Source organism: Gracilinanus agilis, chromosome 1 (assembly GCF_016433145.1).
Source record: "Gracilinanus agilis isolate LMUSP501 chromosome 1, AgileGrace, whole genome shotgun sequence".
In the NCBI taxonomy this organism is placed as follows: domain Eukaryota; kingdom Metazoa; phylum Chordata; class Mammalia; order Didelphimorphia; family Didelphidae; genus Gracilinanus; species Gracilinanus agilis.
The window spans coordinates 205,963,007-205,978,212 of NC_058130.1; the positions used below are offsets into that span (position 1 = coordinate 205,963,007).

The 15,206-nt window shown below is 36.0% G+C and overlaps 1 protein-coding gene across 1 annotated transcript in view; it reads left to right on the top strand.

Annotated features, from left to right (window-relative positions):
• Positions 1-15,206, top strand: part of RADIL (Rap associating with DIL domain) — a 120,229-nt gene that overhangs the window by 32,975 nt on the left and 72,048 nt on the right. The window contains exons 3-4 of the mRNA XM_044678778.1: positions 1,499-2,167; positions 4,720-4,757. Of these exons, the coding sequence (XP_044534713.1) occupies positions 1,499-2,167; positions 4,720-4,757 (707 nt within the window). The remainder of the gene's footprint in view (positions 1-1,498; positions 2,168-4,719; positions 4,758-15,206) is intronic.

Below are 15,206 nucleotides of genomic sequence, written 5' to 3' on the forward strand. Positions count from 1 at the left end.
AGGGTATAGGTTGGCATGAAGACATTTTGAAGAATTGTATTTAACCTATTAAAAGATGAATAGGAAATTTGCTAATTCTTTTCAGGTAATAAATAATTCTTCATACCCTCATAAGATGGAGAGAACCAGCCCTAGGAAGAAATAATAATAATAACCTATATTTATGTAGCTTTTTAAGGTTTTTTTAAGGGCTTTTTACATAACCCTGTGAGATAGATTGTGTAAGCAATCTCATACCCATTTTGCAGAGGAGATCACTGAGATTCACAGAAACAATATGACCAGCCTAGGTCCCTCAACTAATAAGTAAGAACCAGAATTCAAACCCAAGTCTCCTTTGCCCAAGACTAGCACTTGATCTATATTCCTCAATTGAAGATGGCGGAGAATCCTCCTTTGTTTCTTAAGCTACAGGCCAGAGTCTCCTGTCAAGTCAATCTCTTGAGATGGCATGATCTTTTCACAGTGAGAATGCCATTCAAAGAAATTTTCACTCTGCTAACCAGAATGCTTAAGGAAAATATCAAAATTTCATGTACTCCTGTTTTATCCATTTAAACTTCGATATGGGATTGGACTAAGTAATGAGCTCTGCTAGTTCCACTGAATTCATGATCCTTTCTCAGAGAGCTTCATGTGTTGACTTCAAGGTTGACACAAAGGATGTATTGTGTGGTTTTTATTTCTAAGAGGACAATAGGCACAAGCTGGTTGGCTTCATTCCAACCCACATCATCACAGTTAGAGCTAGAGAGAGGCTTTCTTGTGTTGTATTTTGACATTCCCAAGCCTGTGGAATGTAGCATATTTCTTAAATGGTGACTTGGGAAGCAGTTACCCTTTAATTTTACCATTGAATACTACATTAGCCAGAAATCCACATTTGCCATGTTCTCTATAGAAAGTTCTTTTTTCTACCCTTCATCATTGCTTATTTACTCAGCTTTAATATTTTTCCTACTCTATTTAAGAATTATATTTCATTAAAACTAAAATAGAGAATTCCAGATGCTTAGGTGTTAAGGGAAATATCAGATTGCTTAACTGGAAGGAGAGAAAAATATTATGCTTGTACATTAGAGGAGGGCAGTGCTGTTGTTCTCTTAGGGACAATTTAGCAGTCATGGGCATGTGGTCAGTAAGCCAGTCTCTCTCTAGAGCACTTGTCATTTCTGCTACCTGAAAATTCAGAAGTGTTAGAATGGAGCAGTCCTTGGGTCTCAAGTCTTACTGATTTCCTCTAGGATACTAATTTCTGGGGAAGAAGGAAAAAAAAGTTATGCAATCTAAGGGTGGGTGCTAACTGTGGGACAGGCAGAGAGCAAAATGCAAATAAGAGATCTTTAGCTTGGTAGGCTTAAAGTCCTGAGGTCAGCTCTTCTTGCAAGATACCTTTTTCCTTGTGTGTGTGTGTGTGTGTGTGTGTGTGTGTGTTTTTTTTCTGATCAAGTTGCATGAAGCCTTGGCTTGTCCCTGAAGTTTTATGTTTTTATTTCAGGATAGCTTAGTTTATGTGCTCAACCGTGAACAGCACACAGTGGGCCAGAGGACTCCCTCTAGCAAGCCTAGCATCAGCCTTTCAGCCCCAGACATTCTGCCCCTCCACTGTACCATCCGTCGGCTACACCTCTCCAGCCACTCAAGACACTCTCAAGTAGAAGAGAAGCTTATCCTTGAGCCAATTCCTGGGGCTAGTATATCTATCAACTTCTCAGAGGTGGGAAAGACTATGGTACTTCGCCATGGAGACCTGCTCTCTTTGGGGCTTTATTACCTGCTACTCTACAAGGATCCTGCGCGAGCCCATGTGCTTCCTGCCCAGACCCTGGCACGGCTCAAAGCTGTCCCCCGAACATCAGACCCTTTCACCTGTAAAATGTGTGGGACAGTGCTCAGGGGCAGAGCACCTTCCTCATCCAAGAAGCGTGGACCTCTGTCTGGTCAGAAGACCCCTCGACGAAGGCTTCATCTGGAATTTGAGCCAGCCATAGAGGATATGCTAGTGAAGAGGATCATGACACTGATTGAGCCAGGGGGTGATGACCATAAGCTCACACCTGCTTTCCTACTTTGCCTCTGCATTCAACATTCAGCCACCAACTTTGAGCCAGGCGAATTTGGGCAACTCTTGCTTAAACTGGCCAAACTTATACAGAGGACAGTCTGGGTCAGTCCAAACAGGGATTGAGAGAGGTTGGGCTTCTGAATTGTGTGACCAGCAGTGCTTTGGCTAATTGCCTGACTCTTTGTCAGAGACAGTTTTAGACTTAGTTTCTTTTCTTTTCTTTTTTTTTTAAGCCTTTACCTTGTCTTAGTATGAATTCTAAGACAGAAGAGTCTAAGACAGAAGAGCAACAAGGGCTAGGAACTATGTCTGAGGCCAAATTTGAAACCAGGTCCTTCTGACGCCATAGACTTAGTCTTAACACCTAGGGCATAAAGCAGCAATAATGTTTCTGGTCCTCTTCCTCCTCAATTATCCCACATAGTTCTAGCTTTCCTTAATAGTAGGATGTTGGAATTTATTAGTAGTAGAGCACTAAAAACAAAACCTTTTCTTCTTGTCTACACTTTCTAATTTAACTTTCATATCTTCTAAGCATATGTATAAGCAAAAGAACACCAGATATATCTTGCTACAATTCCAATTTGAGGGAAGCAGGGCCAGAATGATAATGAATCAGCAGTATTTTTGCTTACCATGCTTACATCCTAGACATATTTTCTCCCAGACTCCCTTTACTGCTCCAGTTCACTTTCAGATTTCTCATTTGGTGCCTTTATGAAAGTGGTATTATCCAGAGGTGTGATGAACTGAGAATTTAGACCTGGAACATGACTAATTTCTTCAAATGATAGTTCATAGAGAGCCAGTTCCCTTAAGAGTTATCTACAAATGGGACTTTATTGGCACCTTGCTATCAGCATAAGCACTACTTATAAATTCCCTGACTCCTGCATACAAACACAGTTAGCAGAATCTGATGGGAGCAAGGCTAACTTTACTATCAGCTTCTTCTAGTTAGAGAACACCAACTCTGAAGGCTTTCAGTAATGTGGTGGCAGAGGCAGAAGACTAGAACAGCCCTGGTCACTTTTAAAATTAAAACAACTTTACAGAAGGAAATTTTAATGTTAATATCTGGGATAACCTCTTCCTGGCATATTGACAGCCATTTGGAAAGTCTGAACTGTGTTTGGAATTGGCTGTTGGCTGACTAGAAGTTATATGAGCTGTAGCTACCATATGAGAAAGGCCACACAGTCTTAATCTCCTTATTATTGAGGGAAATAGAGATCCTTTGTAGTTCAGATTGGTCATTCATGGTGATCCTTTCTACAAATCTTGGGCCAGTTTATGTCCTGGAGAAAACTTGTGCAAAAGCATACCTTTGTTAGGTTTCTATTTAGAAACAGGGGTGTGTTTTTGTTCTTGCTATTAATGAGTAAATTATAATGTGATTAAAATTTGCAACATGCATTTGATAGCTAACCCTAAATGCCATGGACATTGTTATCTGGGCACTTTGTCAGGTCTTTTCCTAGGATTCCCAGTATGAAATCCAGTATTATGATTTCTGTAGCAATAGTACCTGGTAAAATCAATTTAATGTGAAATGAATGCCTGTATATCATGGATATTTTTAACATTTAAGATATTTTTATTTTAAAGTTAATAGTCTCAAAAATCAATTTGGAGTAGAAGTGCAAATAAAAATAATGAAATCTGAACCATTTATACTTTGAAAAAATATAAATTCTAATGAAAGTCTCAGTAACATTGATTGGTTTTAGATCTAATCTCTAAAATAAGAGAGGTGGATTGATGACCTGATAGTCGTTTCTAGCTCTAAGTCCTATGATTCCTACACTAAACTTTTTTGACTATCTCTTTAAGAACTTTTGACCCCATCCTTTCATGTAATATCTACAAAATTTGTTGATATAGGATAGGATTTTGGAGTTGAAAGGAACCTTAGAGATCATTTATTCTAACCTCATTTTACAAATGAGGAACCTGAGGGTTAGAGAAGTTAAGGGACTTGCCTAATCATTTGGTTAATTAAATGGCAGGATTTAGCTCAGATCTTCTAAATCTAAGTTTAGGGTGCTTTCTATTATGCTTGGCCCTAATATCCAAATATTGGCTCACCCATTTATTGGCTAGGGTAGATAGCAAGGAAGACCAACTATAAGTATAAATTATAGTTCTGTTTACCTTAATGGGTCAGTAGTTAATATTAGACTTATGCTTTCATTTTAAGTGTTAGCACTGCAAATATTGGTTGAACTCAAGGACCTGCTGTTAATATTCAGATATTTCTAGAAATTCAAATTGTTTTCATTTATTCATGTTCACAGGACTGAAACATTTGAAAATAAATGATTGACAGTGATAAAAGCATAAACACAATTCCAGTCTATTTCAGTGACAATTGTTATGTAAGGTGAATGATTGTGAAATGTGTCTGCTATAGGAACTATGTAGGTCAGTTCAGGAAAGGGAAAGAAAAAAATCTGAATGCTAAATGATACTGTTTTTTTTCCAACATAGTTTAGAATTCTTAGTATACCATAGACTGGATCTGACATTATGGTTTTATATTTCTGATATTGATCATGGTGTATATGGTGGGGTTTTTATTGGATATATCTTTATGCATGAATTTAATTTTTTTCTGTGTTTTCTAATTTTTAATTTTATTCTTTTGCTTTTAGGAAAAAACCAAAGAACTAGCTGAGAAGCAGTCTCAGCAGTAAGTATAATAATTATATATGACCCCTAACATGTCCATCAAACATAGAGGAAATCAACTTATAGGCCATCAGAATGCATACTGAATATATGAATGCATACAGAATGCATCCCTGAAGTTTAGCATTGTGCTTTTAAAAAAGTTTTTAATTTAAAAAAAATTTTTAAAGCATTTATTAATATTAATTTTTTTGAAAAGTTAACATGGTTACATGATTCATGCTCTTACTTTCCCCTTCACCCCCTGACTTCCCCCTCCCCCCTGGGCAAATGTGTATTTCCACTGGTTTTAACATGTGTCATTGATCAAGACCTATTTCCAAATTGTTGATAGTTGCATTGGTGTGGTAGTTTGGAATCTACATCCCCAATCGTGTCTACCTCAACCCATGTGTTCAAGCAGCTGCTTTTCTTCTGTGTTTCCACTCTGTAGTTCTTCCTCTGAATGTGGGTAGCATTCTTTTCCATAAATCCCTCAGAATTGTCCTGGGTCATTGCATTGCTGCTAATACAGAAGTCCATTACATTCTATTTTACCACAGTGTATTGGTCTCTGTGTACAATGTTCTTCTGGCTCTGTTCCTTTTGCTCTGCATCAATTCCTGGAGGTCTTTCCAGTTCACATGGAATTCCTCCAGTTTATTATTCCTTTGAGCACAATAGTATTCTATCACCAGCATATACCACAATTTGTTTAACCATTCCCCAATTGAAGGGCATACCCTCATTTTCCAGTTTTTTGCCACCACAAAAAAACGCAGCTATAAATATTTTCGTTCAAGTCTGTTTATCTGTGATCTCTTTGGGGTACAAAATCAACAATGGTATGGCTGGATCAAAGGGCAGGCATTCTTTTATAGCCCTTTGATCATAGTTTCTAAATTGCCAGCCAGAATGGCTGGATCAGTTCACAACTCCACCAACAATGTATTAATGTCCCAGTTTTGCCACATCCCCTCCAGCATTCATTACTCTTCCCTTTTTTCATTTTAGTCAATCTTCTAGGTGTGAGGTGATACCTCAGTGTTGTTTTGATTTGCATTTCTTTAATTATTAGAGATTTAGAACACTTTCTCATGTGCTTATTGATACTTTTGATTTCTGTATCTGAAAATTGCCTATTCATGTCTCTTGCCCATTTATCAATTGGGGAATGGCTTGATTTTTTACACAAATGGTTTAACTCCTTGTATATTTGAGTAATTAGACCCCTGTCAGAGTTTTTTGTTATAATTTTTCCCAATTTGTTGTTTCCTTTCTGATTTAGGCTACATTGTTTTTGTTTGTACAAAAGCTTTTTAGTTTGATGTAATCAAAATCATTTATTTTACATTTTGTAATTTTCTTTAACTCTTGCTTGGTTTTAAAATCTTTCCTTTCCCAGAGATCTGACAAGTAAACTACTCTATGTTCACTTAACTTATTTATAGTTTCCCTCTTTATATTCAAGTCATTCACCCATTCTGAATTTATCTTGGTGTAGGGTGTGAGATGTTGATCTAAACCTAATCTCTCCCATATTGTTTTCCAAATTTCCCAGCAGTTTTTGTCAAATAGTGGATTTTTGTCCCAAAAGTTGGGCTCTTTGGGTTTATCATACACTGTCTTGCTGATGTCACTTACCCCAAGTCTATTCCACCCTCCCTTCTTTCTCTTAGCCAGTACCATACTGTTTTGATGACTGCTGCTTTATAGTACAGTTTAATATCTGGTACTGCTAGGCCCCCTTCCTTCACATTTTTTCTCAATATTTCCCTTGATATTCTTGATCTTTTGTTATTCCAAATGAACTTTGTTATAGTTTTTCCTAATTCAGTAAAAAAGTTTTTTGGTAGTTTGATAGGTATGGTGCTAAATAGGTAAATTAATTTGGGTAGAATGATCATTTTTATTATGTTAGCTCGTCCTACCCACGAGCAATCAATGTTTTTCCAATTGTTTAGATCTAGTTTTAATTCTTTGGAAAGTGTTTTGTAGTTGTTTTCGTATAATTCCTGTGTTTGTTTTGGTAGATAGATTCCTAAGTATTTTATATTGTCTAGGGTGATTTTAAATGGTGTTTCTCTTTCTACCTCTTTCTCTTAGCCAGTACCATACTGTTTTGATGACTGCTGCTTTATGTATTGGAATTGTATAGAAATGCTGATGATTTATGTGCATTTATTTTGTATCCTGCAACTTTGCTAAAGTTGTTGATTATTTCTACAAGCTTCTTAGTTGATTCTCTAGGATTTTTTAAGTAGACCATCATATCATCTGCAAAGAGTGATAGCTTAGTCTCCTCATTGCCTATTTTGATACCTTCAGTTTCTTTTTCTTCTCTAATTGCTACTGCTAATGTTTCTAGTACAATGTTAAATAATAGAGGAGATAATGGGCATCCTTGTTTCATTCCTGATCTTTTTGGAAATGCTTCTAATTTATCCCCATTGTATATGATGCTTGTTGATGGTTTTAGGTATATACTGTTTATTATTTTTAGGAAAGGTCCTTCTATTCCTATACTTTCTAATGTTTTCAATAGGAATGGATGCTGTATTTTGTCAAAGGCTTTTTCAGCATCTATTGAGATAATCATGTGATTTTTGTTTGTTAGACTGTTGATATGGTCAATTATGTGGATGGTTTTCCTAATGTTGAACCATCCTTGCATTCCTGGTATAAATCCCACCTGATCATGGTGGACGATCGTCTTGACTACTTGCTGGAGTCTCTTTGCTAATATTCTATTTGAAATTTTTGCATCTATGTTCATTAGGGAGATTGGTCTGTAGTTTTCTTTCTCTGTTTTTGATCTCCCTGGCTTTGGAATCAGTACCATATTTGTGTCACAAAAGGAATTTGGTAGGACTCCTTTGTTTATTATATCAAATTTGTATAGTATTGGGATTAGTTGCTCTTTGAATGTCTGATAGAATTTACTCGTGAATCCATCAGGCCCTGGCTATTTTTCCTTAGGGAGTTCTTTGATGGCTTGTTCAATTTCTTTTTCTGATATGGGATTATTTAGGTATTCTATTTCTTCTGCTGTTAATCTAGGCAATTTGTCTTTTTGTAAATATTCATCCATATCTCCTAGATTGCTATATTTATTGCCATATAATTGGGCAAAATAGTTTTTAATGATTGCCTTAATTTCCTCTTCATTAGAGGTGAGGTCTCCCTTTTCATCTTTGATACTGTCAATTTGGTTTTCTTCTTTCCTTTTTTTTATTAGATTGACCAGTACTTTGTCTATTTTATCTGTTTTTTTTTTCAAAATTCCAACTTCTAGACTTATTTTTAATTCAATAGTTCTTTTACTTTCAATTTTATTAATTTGTCCCTTGATTTTTAGTATTTCTAATTTAGTTTTCATCTGGGGATTTTTAATTTGCTTGCTTTCTAATTTTTTAAGTTACATGCCCAATTTATTAATCTCTGCCCTCCCTAATTTGTTAATATATGCACTCAAGGATATAAATATCCCCCTGAGTACTGCCTTGGCTGCATCCCGCAGAGTTTGGTAGGATGTCTCATCATTGTCATTCTCTTCAATGAAATTGTTGATTGTTTCTATGATTTCTTCTTTGACTAATTGGTTTTGGAGAATCATATTATTTAATTTCCAATTAGTTTTTGATTTGCCTGTCCAGGTGCCCTTACTAATTTTTATGTTTATTGCATTATGATCTGAGAAGGTTACATTTATTATTTCTGCTCTTTTGCATTTGTTTGCAATGGTTCTATGCCCTATTACACGGTCAATCTTTGTGAATATACCATGTGCAGCTGAAAAGAAGGTGTATTCCTTTTTGTCCCTATTTATTTTTCTCCACATATCTATTAAATCTAATTTTTCTAGTACTTCATTCATCTCTCTTAATCTCTTTCTTATTTATTTTTTGGTTTGATTTATCTAGATCTGAAAGAGGGATATTTAGATCTCCCACTAGTATGGTTTTACTATCTATTTCCTTCTTGAGATCTGCCAGTTTCTCCTTTATGAATCTGATTGCTATGCCATTTGGTGCATACATATTGAGCAATGTTATTTCCTCATTGTCTATACTGCCTTTAATCAGGATGTAATGACCTTCCCTGTCTTTTTTAATCATTTCTATTTTTACTTTGGCTTTGTCAGAAATCATAATAGCCACTCCTGCCTTCTTTTTCTCATTTGATGCCCAAAGGATTTTGCTCAAGCCCTTTACCTTAAACCTGTGTATATCCACCCACCTCATACGTGTTTCTTGTAGAGAACATATGGTAGGATTCTGGTTTCTAATCCACTCTTCTATTTGCTTCCTTTTTTTTATATATATTTTTAAACCCTTAACTTCTGTGTATTAATTCCTTGGTGGAAGAGTGGTAAGGGTAGGCAGGGGTCAAGTGACTTGCCCAGGGTCACAGAGCTGGGAAGTGTCTGAGGCCAGATTTGAACCTACGACCTCCCGTCTCTAGGCCTGGCTCTCAATCCACTGAGCTACCGAGCTGCCCCCTTGCTTCCTTTTTATGGGCGAGTTCATCCCATTCTCATTCAGAGTTATAATAATCAGTTGTGTATTCTCCTAGTTCTACCCCTTCTTCTTACACTATTTCCTTTTAAACCAGTGGTTTGCTTTATGCCAGTAACCCTTGTCCCCTCCCTTGATTTACTACCTTTTCTACCCCCTCCCTTATTATTCCCCTCTATCTATTTTTAAGGCCTAATGAATTCCCTCCCCCCTCTCCTCCCCTTCCTTTTTTGACCTCCCCACTCCCCTTCTCCCCTTGGTTTTTCCCTTCTGACTTTCTCAGTAGGGTTGGATAGAATTTTATATCCCAATGGATAAAACTACTCTTCCCTCTCAGGGTTAATTACACTGATAGTAAGGTTTAAATATTACCTCTTCATGCTCTCTTCCTCTCCTTCTTATAATAGTATTCATCCCTTCCCCTTCCCATGCCCTCTTTGTGTATAATAGAATATCCTATTTTTCTTATTCATTCAAGTTTCTCTTGGTGTCCTCTACTATTCACCTCCCTCTTTCCTACCCCCATACCATCTTAGACCATTTAGTATTCCAACCTCTCACTATGAATAATTCTTCTAATTACTATAATAGTGAATACTATAATCATGAATAGAGTTCCTTAAAGAGAATTATACATAACATTTCTCCACATAGGAATACCAATAATTAAATCATATTGAAGCCCTTAAAGAGGCAAATTTAAAAAAATACTAGTTTTCTTTCTTTCCCATCTGTTTCTTATTTACCTTTTTATGTTCCTCTTGATTTTTGTGATTGGATATCAAACTTTACATTTAGTACTGGTCTTTTCTGTGCAAATACTTGGAAATCTTCTATCTTGTTGAATGCCCAAACTTTCCCTTGGAAGTATATGGTTAGTTTTGATGGGTAGGTGATCTGTGGTTGTAGACCCAGTTCTCTTTCCTTTCTGAATATCATATTCCAAACCTTGCGGTCTTTTAGTGTGGAGGCTGCCAGATCCTGTGTTATCCTGATTGTTGCTCCTTGATATCTAAATTGTCTCTTTCTGGCTTCTTGTAAAATTTTTTCTTTTACTTGGAAGCTCTTGAATTTGGCTATTATATTCCTGGAGGTTGTCTTTTCTAGGTCTAGTATAGAGGGTGACCTATGGATCCTTTCAATGTCTATATTGCCCTCTTGTTGTAGAACTTCAGGGCAATTTTGCTGAATAATTTCTTTTAGTATGGAGTCCTAATTTCTACTTTTTCAGAAAGACCAGTGATTCTCAGATTGTCTCTTCTAGACCGGTTTTCTTGGTCTGTCACTTTCTCATTGAGATATTTCATGTTTCCTTCTATTTTATCAGTCTTTTGACTTTGTTTTATTTGTTCTGGCTGTCTTGAGAGGTCATTAGCTTCTAATTGCTCAATTCTAGCCTTTAGGGACGGTTTTCGGCTATAATCTTTTAGTTTTCCTTTTCATTCTGGTCATTTCTGGTGTTCAATTTGCTTATCAGTTCATTTGATTTCTGAGCCTCACTTTCCAGTTGCAGTTTCATTATTTTGGGAAGGTTTAGATATGATTACTTGTTTGTTCTCCTCTGCTGTTTGCTCTTTTGTCTGTATTTTATCTGTATAAAAATTGTCAAGTGTTACTGATTTCTTCTTGATGATCTTTCTCTTTTGGGGTTCTTGTCTCTGGCTTGCCATTGTTAGCCCTGCGCCCTCTCAGGTTTATCCTCACACTCAAGGTCTGTCTGAGCTCTTTAGGCTCCTGCGGTCTCAGTTGTTCTCAGGGTCAAGCCTCCTGGTGGTCCCCTTAGTTGTTCCTCTCCCCGAGGGTCCTTTAACAGTCTCAGGGCGTTGCTTCCACTGTTGTGAACCCCTTTTGCACTGGGTCCCCACTCAAGGTCCACGCCTATGCTCAAGATCCGAGTCCTTGCCTGCGCTCCGGATTCGTGTCTGGGCTTGCGTCCGAGCCCTCACTTGTGCCTGCGCTCAAGGTCTGCGTTCAAAGTCCACTCGCGTTCTTTAGCCTCTTGGGTTCTTAAGTCTTGCTGCTCTCAGGAGCAGGCCCTGGTTGCCCCAGGTAGCTGCCAAGGACTTAATGCGTGCCCCAAACTTGCTCTAACTCTTGTGCACTGGCTTTGGCACTGTAGGTGGTAGGGGTTTGGGGAGGGGGTTGCTCAGCTCTCATTTTAGTGAGAGCTTTTGCACCCCTTTATAGCATGGAAATGCCCCGATTCCACGTACTTCCAATGCTGCGCCCTGTTGTGGGGTCCCTTTGTTCCTCTGGGTTTGTTTTTATGTCTTCTTGAGGAGTCTATATGTTTTGGTTAGGAGAAGTTAAGCAGCTGCTTTTTACTCTACCGCCATCTTAACCAGGAAGTCGACACATCTCAAAAAAAAAGTTTTTAATTTTTAAAAAAATTACATGTAAACAAAAAATTCAACCATCGGTTTTTTTATTTTTGTGTTCCAAATTCTTTCTCCCCTCCCTTTCCCTTCAGGAGGCAAGCAATCTGAAATAAATTATGCATTTGCAATCATGCAAAACATTTTCACATTAAACACATTGAAAACAGACAAGAATTATTTTTAATTAAAGAAAGTTTAAAAAGTATGCTTCAATCTGCATTCAGATCATATCATTTCTTTCTTTTGGAGGTAGGTAACTTTTGTCATAAGGAGACTTTTGGAATTATCTTGGATCATTATATTGCTGAGAATAGCTGTTATTCACAGTTGATCATTGTACACTATTGCTGATAATGTATACATTGTTCTCCTGATTCTCCTCTTTTCATTTTGCATCAGTTCCTGTGAGTCTTCCCAGGTTTTTCTAAAATCAATCTGCAACTCATCCCTGATAGCACAATAGTAATCTATCATAATATACCACAACCTGTTTAGCCATTCCCCGGTTGATGGGCATCCCCTCAATTTCTAATTCTCTGCTAACACAAAGAGAGTTGCTATAAATATTTTGTACATTTAGGTTCTTTTCCTTTTTCTTTGATCTCTTTGGGATCCAGAGTTACTCATGATATTGCTGGGGCAAAGGGTATGCACATTACTTTAGACCATGGGTCGGCAACCTTTTTGGCCGTGAGAGCCATAAACGCCACATTTTTTAAAATGTAATTTCGTGAGAGCCGTACAGTGCTCACAGTGCAGCTCCTGTAACAACGCCCGAAAAAAAAGTTGACTTTATGACTCCTGCAGAGAGAGCCATATGTGGCCCTCAAAAGAGCCAGTATGGCTTGAGAGCCATACGTTGCCGACCCCTGCTTTAGACCTTTGAGCATAGTTCCAAATTGTTCTCCAGAAGGTTGGATCAGTTTACAACAGTACATCCAATTTTCCCACATCCCCAATACTTACATTTTCCCTTTCTGTTATATCTGATAGGTATGAGATGGTACTTCAGAGCTGTTTTAATATGGATTTCTCTAATATTCAGTAGTGATTTAGAGCATTTTTTCATATGATTATAGATGACTGATTTTGTTTTCTGAAAATTGGTTGTTCAAATCCTTTGACCATTTTTGGAGAATGACTCAATTTTTATAAATTTGACTCAGTTCTCTATATATTTGAGAAATCAGGCCTTTGTCAGAGAGACTTGCCCCCCCAATTTTTTCCCCTAGTTTTCTACTTTCCTTCTAATTTTGGCGGCCTTGGTTTTGTGTGTGCAAAACCTTTTAAATTTGATGTAATCAATTACATCCCATGAAACTCACCTGTGAGAGAAAGAACTAATATAGTCTGAATACAGATTGAATCATAACTTTTAAACTTTCTTTAATTTTCTTTATTTTTTTGGTCTGTTTTATTTTACAACATGGCTAATATGAAAATGTTTCACATGACTGCAGCTATATAATCTATTTCAACTTGCTTGCCTTCTTAAGTAGAAAGGAGAGATTTTGGAACTAAAACTAATGTTTAAATTTTTTTATTTATATGTAATTGAGAAAAAATTAAAATAAAAAAAGCATAATGCTAAACCTCAATGCACTCAATATATAATATTTTGGGATATAAATAAATAAAGTTATATCCCTTGTTTTGATCATAAATTCTGCCCTGACCTATAAATGGCAGGTAAAATATTTCATAATCTTCTAATTTGCCTGTGATATCACCCTTTATGTGCAAATCATGTTCCCATTTTGACCATATCTTGTTATATGTTGGTCTATATCTAGTTTCTGCCAAACATCTTTCTAATTTTCCTACCAATTTTTGTCAGATAGTGATTTCTTGCCCCTAAATCTTGGATCTTTGGATTTGTTAAAATACTAGGTTACTATAGTAATTTACTTATGTGTATTGTATACCTAATCTGTTTCTCTGAGCTGCTACTCTTTTTCATAGCCAAAACCGGATTGTTTTGATGGTTACCATTTCATAATACAATTTGAGATCTAGTACTGCTAGTGGGCAGCTAGGGAACTCATTGGATAAAGCACTGGGTCTGGAATCAGGAATTCAAATCCTGGCTCAGACACTCATTGTTTGTGTAATTCTAGGCAAGTCTCTTAACTTCTATTTGCCTTAATACATTGAAGAAGTAAATGATAAATCACTCCAACATCTTTGCCAAGATAAGTAAATAACATTTTAGTAATTTGATTGATATTGTACTGGAAAATTAAATAATTAAGGTAGAAGTCATTTTTATTATATTGTCTCAGTCTACCCATATAAACAATTATTATTTATCTAGTAGTTTAGATCTAACTTTATTTATTTGAATAGTATTTTGTAATATAGTTTCTAGGTTTCTCTTGGCAGGTAAACTCCTATATTGTCTACAGAAATTTTGAATGGAATTTTTTTATTTCTTCCTGCTGGACTTTGTTGGTAATATATAGAAATTGTGATGATTTATGTGGGTTTATTTTATATTCTGCAACTTTGCTGAAATCATTAATTATTTCAACTCATTTTTTAAGTTTATCCTCTAGAATTCTCTATGTAAGTCAATATAACATCTGCAAAAAGTGATAATTTAATTTCTTCATTGCCTGTTTTTAGTATTATGCCCTTTTCTTAGTAGTACATGGTACCTACACAAAAATTGGCCATTTATTAGAACATAAAAACCTCACAACCAAATGCAGAAAAGCAAAAATATTAAATGAATTCTTTTCAGATTGTAATGAAATAAAAAAATTACAGTCAATAAGGAACTATGGAAAGATACATTAAAAATTAATTTGAAAGGGTAAAACTAGGTGACTCAGTGGATTGAGAGTCAGGCTCAGAGACAGGAGGTCCTGGGTTCAAATGTGGCCTCAGACAATTCCTAGCTGTGTGACCCTGGGCAAATCACTTAACCTCCATTGCCTAGCCCTTACCACTCTTCTGCCTTTGAACCAATATATAGTATTGATTCTAAGATGGAAGATAAGAGTTAAAAAAATTAATTGGAAACCAAATAATCTAATTGTAAAGAATGAGTGGATCAAGGAACAAATCATAGAAATAATCGTTAATTACATTAAAGAGCTAGACACCAATGAGACAACATACCAAAACTTATGGGATATAGCTAAAGCAATACTTAGTGGAAATTTTATATCTAAATGTTTGCATTATTAAAATGAGAAAGAGCAGATCAATGATACTGGTATGCAACTAAAAAAAAACTAGAAAAAGAACAAATTAAAAATCTCCAATTAAACACCAAATTAGAAATCCTGAAAATCAAAGGAAAGATTAATAAAACTGAATGAAAACCGTTAAACTAATTAAGACTAAGAGCTAGTTGTTTTTTAAAAAATAGTAAAATAGATATACCATTTGTTAATTTGATTTTTTTAAAAAAGAAAGCCAAATTACCAGTATAAAAAATGTAAAGAGTGAACTCACCACCAATGAAGAGGGAATTAAAGCTATTATTAGGAGCTATTTTGCCTAATTACATGTTAATAAATCTGACAATATAAGTGAAATGGATGACTATTTATAAAAATATAAAATGCC